The 11,512-nt window shown below is 26.9% G+C and overlaps 1 protein-coding gene across 1 annotated transcript; it reads right to left on the bottom strand.

Moving 5' to 3' along the window:
* Nucleotides 1–1,328: 1,328 nt before the first annotated feature.
* Nucleotides 1,329–6,858, bottom strand: LOC107448437 (uncharacterized). Its single transcript, XM_016063618.4, has 5 exons — nt 6,651–6,858; nt 6,100–6,189; nt 5,941–5,999; nt 2,945–3,050; nt 1,329–1,467 (listed from the first exon to the last, which is right to left on the bottom strand). Exons 1-5 carry the CDS (start codon nt 6,722–6,724, stop codon nt 1,386–1,388), a joined length of 411 nt encoding a protein of 136 aa, XP_015919104.2. The 5' UTR covers nt 6,725–6,858; the 3' UTR covers nt 1,329–1,385.
* Between the last annotated feature and the right edge of the window lie 4,654 nt (nt 6,859–11,512).

Here is an 11,512-nt window from a genome sequence, read left to right as displayed (position 1 = left end):
ACAAGAAGTTGAAGGAATCAGTAAAGAGGAGGAAACTGTTGACGCTGGAAATGCAGTGCCAAATTTGCAAGAATGGAATGTAATAAAATCGGGATTTAATATTGACATTAATTTTGAAGATTTTTACAAGTGGACAACTGCCTAACAACGTGCGAAACATTGACAGATGCGGGAATCATAGATAATGTCAAGGGAGTATCAGATAAAGAAGCTGAAGATCATATTGATGAACCAAAAGAGAAAGAAAAAGAGGCAGAAAAAGACGTAGAACTCTTACAAACTATTCTTGAATCCCAGGAAAATGTTGGCTATGAGGGATTTGCTTCTCTTTCTAACCTCAAAAGAATAATCGAAACAAAGAAGGTTAGACATCAAAAATCTTTGAAAAATTATTTTCAGTGTTAAATGTATGTTTAAAAATTTTTTATGTAAATAGGTAAGAGAATTGTATGTGGTATAATCAATATACAAATCTACCTATATTTTTCTACTAAAAGCAATTAAAGCACTTTTAATGGAATTTCCTAATTAAATTAAATTTTTTTTAAAGTATTTGTATAACTCGAAACCTATTTATCTCAAATTTTTCGCCTTTCCTGAGATTCGAGATATGATTCCGTAATTATACGGTAAAATTCCGAAATTTATGTGAAGTTTTGAAATTTACTGAAGTTATTCGCCATCCTGGAGAATCTGACTGTAATGAGCCAATTATAAATATTTTTTGCTGACGTTTTTAATAGTTTGTTCATAAAGAAGAAAAAAACATTAGTTTTCATTCATTCTACGCAGAAAATAACTTAAAATTCAGGCCTCCTTATATATGATATTATATACTCTGAAAATATTTACAAACATGCATTACTAAAATGTAATTTTTTTAGTAGCTTTGATGTTCAACAAAAGCAAAAACTTCTGCATTAAGAGTGTACTTTTAAAGTCTTTTAAATTAAGTCTCATGCTTTTATTATATGTAAACAAGCTTGTTATAATTGCAACGAACAATCATACTTTCAAAATTACCTCTTCCACTATTTTTTGTTCTATTTAAAAAATTTTGAAGATACTTGTAAAACTTTTACCCTCTTTCTTTATGCAAGTATATCATATGGATAAGACTGAAATTATTGGGATTCCATTGACATTGGGTTGCACGTGAACAAAAATATTCACACGCTTTGATTAATAAAATATAGGTATTTGCTTGTTTTTCTATTGCAGTTAAAAAAGGTGTACAGTATAAAACACATAAATAAAAATTCCTTTTAAAAAAATAAAATATAAATTTTTGTCAAAAGACTAACCAGAACAAAACGAAATGCACCAAATTAAACAGAATTATAAATTTTATTCAAAAGAAAATATTTACAATATTTTACAACATATTAAGACGTAAACAATTTTGCTTGTTGTCGGATCCAGTCCACAGACACAGCAGCTTCCTTTATTCGCTCCTTTTCCAAATCCCTATTTCAAATAAAAAATCAGTAAATATTGGAAACAATTATTATATCATACAAATAGTTTCCCCTACTGTTTTGTGAAGTTTAATGCAAATGCAAATTTTACCGCCACATTTCGCAAGAGAAATTTTGTAAAATTAGTTTCAAATTTCGCACTACAGTCAAACCTCAATCCATCATTCATGCACCTTTAATTTTTCTGTATATATCATCTTGTAACGGTCCCGTCACAAAGGCTATTCTTATAATCACAATAATATCCCCCTTTAGATCATTTAGGAAACTAGAAAATTACCATGTCAATCGTTCAAAAATCATACGGACATTTAAAAATGGTGAAGAAAAATAAAACTCCTGATGCTAATGAGTAAAAAGAAGAGGATTTATTACAGTTTGCAGAATCAGTTGATGAAATATTGAAACGTGTGGTCACTGTCGGTCTAAGAAATGGTTGCAAAACCTTTAGAAGAGCAAAAGTGAAACCAAAGCAGAGCTACAACCAGAGCCAACATTTGCAGAAGGCTTCAATATGTTACAAATGTCTAAAATTTATCGTTTGTGCTAAGATATATTCACATCAAAATTTCTAAATATTTTAAATAAATAAATGCATTCATTCTGTTTCCTTTTTTTTTTTTTGCATTGTAAATATCTTTGTATTAAGTACTTAATTTTTCCAACTATAATTTTTTATACTTATTATAAATTTCTCAATTTTCAAGTCCATTATTTCGTTATTACTTTATGAATATTTTCAAGTCATTATATATTATTTTAGGTTGATCCGCATTCATTGTATCTATCGTTCACAAAGAATAATCTCACAAGAAATAATGGATCGAGATTCTACTGTATTTACTATATAGAATGTGGCAAAAAATCCTCTTGAATTATCCAGCAATTAAAATCTAACACCAGTTTATAGGAACGGTTCTGACAATGCTTCGTTTTTTAATTTTTATTTCAGCAAATACAATTGAATCAATTAGTCTGAAAAAAGGAGGTCTTCACAGGATCCATTATGACATATTTTTAAACTTTATCAGAATGCTTTTTCCTTGCAATTTCACCAAATTCTTTAAATTTCACTTTTCTAAATAAAACTAAATATTTTTAAGAAGAATTTAATAGTTTTCTAGTTTAATTTGAACATTTAATAAATGTATGTGTTTTAAACATTTAATATGTGTATGCAAAATATTTTTGAAAAATTTTAATTTAAAAATATTTCAACTTTGTAAAATCATTAAAATTCAAAAAAAAAAAAAAAAAAAAAAAAAAAAAAAAAAAAAAAAAAAAAAACTTTTCTTATTGCTTTTTATAAAATTAAGGTTGGTTGGATTATGAAAATTTTTGGATTGCAAATTACCTTAAAACAGTTATTTAGTAATTTAATGTTAACATACTTCTTACAGAAGATATAAATATTCAGTTTTCATACAATTTTATAAATTACTGTAAAACAACCTAAAATGACATACTTGTCTATCTTCTTTTTTTTCTTTGATGGAGGATGTTTGTTTGAAACAGAAGGTGGAATTAATTCATCCTTTAAAATAGGAGATCCAGGGAATAAAGATACATCTCCTTAAAGACCATACAACAATTATTACATTTTAAATGATCAGTTTAAGTAAATAAAAATATTATTCATTGATCACAAAATTTTGCAAAAACTGTGTCATTATTTATTTTACATAGACAAAAGAAAAGGCTTTAATAAAGTATTTTTAAATCAGTAAGTTAAGATGACAGATGTTGAGTGATGCAATGGATACCAACATATTAATAACAGTAATAATAATTTTATATTATTTTAAAATTTTCTATCATAAATTTTGTTCTTTGAAAGACCAAGTGTGGCATGCTAGCTTGTATCATAGAATTAGGTGTGTGTCTTAATATAACAGCCTCTTTAAAAACAGGGTGCTTTTTTCGGCCCATTTTTAAGTCATGTAGGTGGCGTCTTTTAAACCCCCACACATATATTGATAGACATACAGTCGAACTTTGACATCATGAACTTTGATAAAAAGAATTTTTTAATAGGACAAAAAATCTGGATTCTCAACGTGTTTGCTATGTTTCTAATAGAAAAATATTCTTTTTCAGCTGAATATTTACCTCCGTTACTATCAATTTCACAAAATGTTATTGACTTACATACAGGAAAAAAGGGCCAATGAAAGAATAAAGTCTATTAAAAACACTACGTTTAGATGCTGTGTTATAATTAAAACAAAAAAATAATAATAATGAAACAAATAAGAACAAAATTCTAACTTCTAAAAACAAAAAGTGTTGAGAAAACTACGAAATTGACTTGCCCAAATGAAACTAAAAAAATCAGCAGTACAAAACTCATGGTTCAGTATAAAGTAATCTAGTTTCAATTCTTCAAATTTTGCCATTTGCCTTTAAGAACATAAATTAACAAATTTTAGAACTGAACAAATATCTGCTTCCTAATAATGTATAATAAAAAAATACAATTAAATTATTCTATATTAAATCTATTCTAATTCCTTAAAAAAAAATCTATTCAAATTCCTTAAAAAAAATCTATTCTAATTCCTTAAAAAAAAAAAAAAAAACATAAAAACTTTGGCAAAAAAAAAAATACTTTCCACATACTTTGCATAACATTTGGTCGAATACTTGGCTAAACATTTCGCCAAGCGAATATTTGGTAAAACGGTTGAATACCGAATAGTGGCTTAATATTCGCTCTATCCCTAATTACATGTGTATCCCGCAAAAAAAAAAGAGATTACTCTAAATAATTTTTGATCTAATGATCGAAGCTACACATTCTTGGACTTATTTCTTAATGGTTCAAAAGGGTGACCCCAAATATCCTGATTAATTAGTGCATAAGATGTTTTACGTTAAGAAGTCAAGAAACCAGAAACAAAAATTTACTTCCTCTGAATAAACATACCTTTTTTTTTTCAACAGATTCAGATTTATGACCCTCAAAATTTGGGGGTAGCCATAATCTGAGAAATATGGTCCCCATAGTTTGGTTAAGAGAGCAATCCAAAGTTTTGACCCTTAATGTTAATTTTATTTATTGTGTATTTTGCCATATCTCGAGAACTTTTAAAGCGAATTGAAAACTCTTTGCACACAATTATAAAATTCGCTTATCCAAATATAAGTCCAAACAAAAAATAAATGTAGTAAATATTTACCATTTTTTATTTTTTTCATTGAATACCTAACAATCACAAAATTTTTGAATTATAAGATATTTAAATTAAAATTACTTTAAAGTATCTAATTTTACAGAGCAAAATACAAAATTTGTGAGAAATCGATTAAATAGTTCCTGAAAAATCAAATTTTAAATTTATGACTTTTTTACCCTTTGAACAGTTAAGAAAGAGAACAAGATCGTGAAGATCTGATTATTAAATCAAAAGTTATTCAGGGTAATCCTTTTTTTTTTGGTGCACTGCATATACATTGGTATATGAAATACCTACAACAAAAAAAAGGCAGAAATTTCTAATTTTTGCAATAAGATACGAGAGAAGCATGGTGGCAAAATAATAAGAAAGTGGTGACAACTGTTTCATGAGGTTATCGTAAAATTTTAAGGCTTTGATTTCACGTCAATTATAGTTATAGGTACCATTGGTCAGTAGAACACAAATATTTTTAGTGGATAGAAATACATTTAAATATTTTATTCAGAGTTCTTCCGAGGAATAAAAAAGGGTAAGGTACTTCTCATAGAAAAGGGCACTTTGAGTTTTAAAAAGGTAACACTTAGCAGATTTACCAAATGTGTACTAATATTATGTAATAACTGAATTTATCCTCAACAATTTTTAAATTACCCTCTCATACTATTTTCTGGGTGTATTTCAAAAAATAATACTCACCCATTACCAAAATAAGAGAAAAATTTGTAGTTTATAAAAAATAATTAAAGGCATGCTGAAAAATAATCTCTGAGCATAAATTTTTTTCAAAAAAAAGTAAACTAAAAGATGATTAATTGATAAACAACTTGAAAGCTTTAGCTATAATTTAAACTGAAAATTGTGAGACAATGATCATTTAAAGATGCATTTAAAAAATATATTTATAAACTATTTTTAAAGCATTATTCGCTTTCGAAGTTATTACTATGAATAAAATTGAAACAATATACATTCTTTAATTATCCCATAAAAAGCTAAGACCCTTATTATAATACCTTTTAAAAAATAAATCAGCTTCATTAATACCAAAAGATCTATTTTCTCATAATGAGGGTTAAGTGAAGGAATAGAAAATAAATATTGATTCTAAAGCTAATTCCCATAAAAAACATTAATAATATATAATTCATTATCTTGTTTAAAGGAAATTAAAACATTCATTAATACATTTTTAGAAAATAATTTAACCTCATCATAAAATTAACTACCAAAATATATAAATATCTATCAGTAAATATGCTTATATACAACTAAAAAAAACTCACCGACTTCAAAATGAAATAATTCGGAGTCAGAATCTTGAACTTCTACTTCCTCAATTTGGCTAGAATGAAAAAAATTACAACCGTAATCTTATGGACCATCACTAGCAAAGTTAGTGAATTTTTTCTGAATAAAATTATGGAGAGCTTCAACTTACTCACCTTTCAATAAATTCAAATAGTTTATCTGATAAAAACTGACGAAATTCTTGATGTGCATCCTTGGTATTTACGTTTCCATCATGTTGAATCCTAAAATAAATTAAGTAGGAAGATTATCATTCTGTTTTAAAAATACAATTAAATGCTGACTGTATTGTGCATAAGTAAGGTTGGACAACATGATAATTATTATTAAAGGTTCCATCCAATTTTAAATTTTATAATGTAGTAATTTGCAAGCAAAAGAGAATATGCAAGTGGAAGCTGCATAAAAAGCGACGGTGATAAATATTTCAGACAAATTGCTTATAGTTGTATTGAACTATTTAAGGAAAACTGATTAACTATTATTACTAACTCTACAAAAAAAACTTTGGAAAATATATAATGAATAAATCTATTTACAAAAAATTCAAACCTAATTTTACATTGCTTTCAAAAGTATAAAATAACAATTAAAAACTTTATGAGAAAAGACATTTAAGTTTATTAAAATGGAGACAAATTTGAGAACTTAAAATGTCTCACAAATATCTAATATTAACACTTACTCTTTTCTTTTATTATCATTTCTAACACCACGTTTGTCATATTGAGTGGATGTACTAGTTTTTTGATTATACATTTTACCCAATTTAAAATCAAAGAATGAAACAATAAAATATTGTAATTACAATAATAATTTATAATAATACATTATTAATAATCTACTTCATTTTAAAATTGCGGGACGAGAGTTGTTTATTTACTTTTTTTATATAATTTGTTGCCAAAATAAAAAATCTTTTTATAACCTTTTAAAGTACACTTTCTTTCATGACATTGAATCAAATTTTCGTACATGCGTTATCGTGTATGCGTTACCAGAAGTTCACACTGCATTCAAGACATCGCATTTCACGATCGCAGCGCTCAAGTACGCCCTCTAGCGGATAGGTTATTTCCGGTTTTTATTTGTTAATTTTTAATTTAGTTCTATCAGAATCATTGGCAGAGTCGGACGCCATTTTCTTAGCAGCAAATAAAAAGCAAAATTTCCTTAAAGAAAATGCAGAAAAACTTGAAAAAACTTCGCAGAACAATGATAAATCTTTTGGAAACAGATTTATTTTATTGAGATTACATACATTTGCTGACTTGTGTGCTCAATTTGGAAACAGAACACGCCAATCATTTGAAGAAAAATTTTTCAATAATTTTTACCCTTTGTATTATCAACAAACTTGCAACCAATAACTATATCAAACATTTTTTTTTACATTTAATAAGCCACAATAAAGAAGGACCGTTACAATGCTACATTAAGGACGTTACCAGAGAGCAACTGAATGACTATACACAGGTATTCGTCTTATACAACAACGCCCCCTATAATTCCTTGCTATCGCGAAATGCGAGCATGAACATTTGGAAATGCGAGCATGAACTTTTTCGTGGTTGAAGTGCTGATGACACTAGGCAACCAAGTGGAGGCAACTAAGTTAAGAAACCGGTTTTTGGCTTCTCGTTTGTGATCACACGTTACAACCTTCGCTTGTTCAACAAACTCTGAATAGTCCAATACCAGAACTTATATTTTTCAATAAAGTTTATTGCTAAAAGCTCTTTTAATTATCATGGAAGCGATTATTGACGATGTGCTTGAAGTTGGCGTTGAGCTGATAGCAAAACAAAATAATTTCTTTCGTTTGCTTTCAAAATTTCATTAGTACTCGGAAATATCTGTCAAAGAAATATCTATCAAAATCTGTCAAAATGAGTTTAAAAAGCTTAGCGTTCAAGCTATATAATTTTGAATTTTCAAATATTTAAACATTTGTAATTAGTAATATGCTAGTTTTTTTTTTCATTCACTTTTAAAATTCAATAATAATTTGTAACTTTTAATATCTCCACAGAGGAAATTAGTTTATAGGGAATTAGTTTATTCGCATAATCTTTGCTATTTATGTCCCAAAGACAAGGATACGTTTGAAAAATTTCAAAAAAAAAATACATATATCACTAGAATTCCATTTAAAACTAGTCATAGTTAGAAGATTAAACCAAGTTTAAATTTAAAAGATAAAAATTTAGGATGCGTCAGAATCAGCACGCGTATTTTGTTTACTAAATGGTTGCTTGTTAAGGTTGAAAGTATTTGGAAACTACTATATGACACGTTTCAACTAATCTGGCTGCTCCACTAAAGTTGAAAGGTTTTAACTTCAGTTTCTGGTTAAAAGCAACCGGGCAACCATCATATGACACGTTTCAACTTCACCGAAACCGCTAGTTGCTTTCAACTAGGTTGCCTCGTGTCATATAGCCTTAATGTATTCCACAAATCAGGCTGTCGTTCGCATCTCTGAATTCGCATATGCGAATTTTTAGCATGCAGTGTAAATGGCAATTTTCGCTCTTTGGAAATCACGCACCTCCGAACGCCGTCTTTGGAGAATGCAACAATAGGCGGTTCTCATAATAGTGAGAATACTTATGACAAGTCGCTTTCTAAAATGTCCTTTTTCTTGCTTCCATAGCAGCAAACAATTTCAGAGTCTGACGGGAAACGCTTTTCCATGGGTGCACAAGGGTTAAATTTTGTAGGGATTAATTGTACTATGTAATACTATGACTAAATTAAATTACAGTCATAGTAATTCTTTAAATTTCACACATAATTTTTTTTTATTAACCTGCTAAATACCACAAAAAGATTATTTTCAATAATTTCTTATTTTAAATCTTAAGGAATTTAAATCAATGATAACTCTTTAAAATTTCCATATTGTTCTGAAATATTGAGGGGGACTTCTAATTTTTTAGGGGGACTACTGCTTATTTGAGTAAGTCTCTTTTTTATTACAAGATTTTATAAACTGCAAGAACAATCTCATCATTCATTTATTTTTTTCTGAAAAAATGCAAATGTTACAAAATCTCTTTTTTTACTATTTGTCAAATTCTACTAAACTGATCTTAAATATAGGATGATTCCATATATTATTGAATGACAATTTCATTTGAAAATTACAATAATGAATGCAATCACTCTGGAACTATTTTTAAAAAGAATAAATTAATCTTCACATATCATTGTTATTATCATAATAAAGAAAGAAAACTAATTTATTTTTAAATGCCTTAAAATTTTTAGTTTTACTACATTGTCAATCATACCAAAAGCACCTGCAGAAATTATTCCAAACGGGATAATCAGGAAAAATATTTTTTAAAATGCATAAAAAAAATTTTTTTCAGAAAATAACTTTTCCCGTACACATAAAAATTTTTTTCCAAATTATTTTGATAATTCAATTAACATTACGAAACCTAAAGTTTTTGGCAAAAAAATGTGAATTTTTATAATTTCAATCGTAACCGCTATCGTACCTGCTGTTGGTTAGTACAATTTTCTCATCTATTGAGAGCAGTTGAATTCATATCAGTGGCAGTTTTTATTCATTTTACTCAATTGTGATTTTTAATAATATAAGAAGTAAAATAAAATACAATGAGCATTTCATTCTGCACTATTAGCATATGTATAAGAAAACTCTTCAGCACTCAAATAATAAAGCATAATATAAAGATTAAGCTAAATTTTTCATAGAAATCATAAATTATTATTTTTCTTTTAAAAAATGAGAATTATAGAATTTTATTTTATTTGTTTATGTATTTTGATTTTGGTTAATTTTACATACTTCATAAATACAACTACACGATTTTGAAATGCAATTATTTCCCACAATAAGTAGGGATATTAAATAACAAATAATTGTTATACATTTTAATATGTAAAAGTTTTATTTTTCATTGTTATATTTTTCAATAAAACTTCAAATTACATTAAATTTTCAATTTTTCTAAGTCATCTTAATCGTTGCGTTTTTTCTTTAGTACTTGTATCTTTTACTCATTACTTTTGGAACTTTAAAAGTAACATTCCCATGTATGTGAACAATTTTATTCTATTTCATTATCTTATTAAAAAAAATTATTTTTGACATAATTTTAATTAGAAATATTCATCTCTTTAGATTTTTCAAAGAATAAATTATACAGAATGATTTATTAAAATCAGTTTATTTATTTTAATTATTTTAGATTTAATTTCAATTGAACAAAGTACATGCAACAAAAGTTTTTGGCAAATAAATGGTTTAAATGATTTTACCTGTTTAGTGTAAAGACATAAAAAACCATTAAATAGACATGCATAAACTCATTTTTTAGTGGGGATTAAGTTGGTATATTTAAGAGACCAACAAAATATAATACATAATTGTGATAACAACCATCTATAATAAAACAGAAAAACATTTATAACTTTTCCAAATGATTTGACTTAAGTGAATTATGCATATTAGTTTTGCTAAGAAATCTGAAGCACATATCCATCAAAATATAACTAAAGTAAAAAAGTTTAATTGATATGATGCCACCATCAATTATTAAAAAAAAAAAAGAAATTTACAATTGACAGCAAACATCAAATTAAAATTATATAGGCAATATATAAATGCATTTCAAATTTTATGACACGAGAATTTAATGCAAATATATATCTAGAGAGAATAAGATTGCCTTTTTTTTTGCTTTTTTGCAATGTGTATGACAGAAAGGCAAAAAATTATTCTATTATTTGGTAATTCAACCCTACAGATTAAAAAAATTATTTGACATTCAACCCTAGAGACAAACATACATAAAATTGTTCACTGAATGCAGTGACAATTCAAATGACCAGTAGATGTGTCTCTATAAATGGCTAAGAAATATTAATTTGTCATAAAAACGTGTATAGTTTCACTGAATTACAGATATTTGATGTAGCATAATTATTTAAGGATCAACTTGTAAAATTTTCTTTAGTTTTTCTGAAATTCAACGGAAAAGTCTAGTAGCCCACAAAATGGTGAGTAGGGTATATCATACTTCAACACTACAAAAATAAATAAATAAAACAAAAAAGTAGAATATACTAAATTTGTGAAAACCGAAATTCCCTACTATATTAAATATCTGACTTTTTACTCAAGTCTTACATTTAAAACAAGTTTTCACTTGAATGGGCATTTTAGAAAGAGATTTATAAGTATTTTATTGAAACTGAGATATACTGATGCGTCTGTTTGTTTAAGTCTCTTTTTTTTTGATGGCATTGTGAATTTGACTTCTAGCATGTAACAGTATAGAAATTACATATATTAAGTTTTATTAAAATCAAAAATATTTGAAGTCCTATTTTTAACAACTGCCTAAATAACTGATGGGTGGCAAATGGTAATTTTTTCTGCCATGTTTGTTGTTGCAATAAAGGTTTAGTTAATCTTGTTAAAAACTGAATCTACCAACCAAATACAGAAGCTGGCACCTGTTTTTGAAAGACTTATCATTTCAGCTAATAAAAATTGTATTGAAGAAT

Source organism: Parasteatoda tepidariorum, chromosome 3, assembly GCF_043381705.1.
Source record: "Parasteatoda tepidariorum isolate YZ-2023 chromosome 3, CAS_Ptep_4.0, whole genome shotgun sequence".
Lineage (NCBI taxonomy): Eukaryota > Metazoa > Arthropoda > Arachnida > Araneae > Theridiidae > Parasteatoda > Parasteatoda tepidariorum.
Note: the sequence above shows the minus strand (reverse complement) of the source record. Positions and strands in the feature narration are given on the sequence as shown.

Coding starts and splice junctions, on each gene's coding strand:
- LOC107448437 (XM_016063618.4), bottom strand. CDS start 6,724: ATGTATAATCAAAAAACTAGTACATCCACTCAATATGACAAACGTGGT. Junction 6,190..6,650: donor AATGATAATAAAAGAAAAGA/GTAAGTGTTAAT, acceptor AATTTATTTTAG/GATTCAACATGATGGAAACG. Junction 3,051..5,940: donor ATTATTTCATTTTGAAGTCG/GTGAGTTTTTTT, acceptor ATGGTCTTTAAG/GAGATGTATCTTTATTCCCT.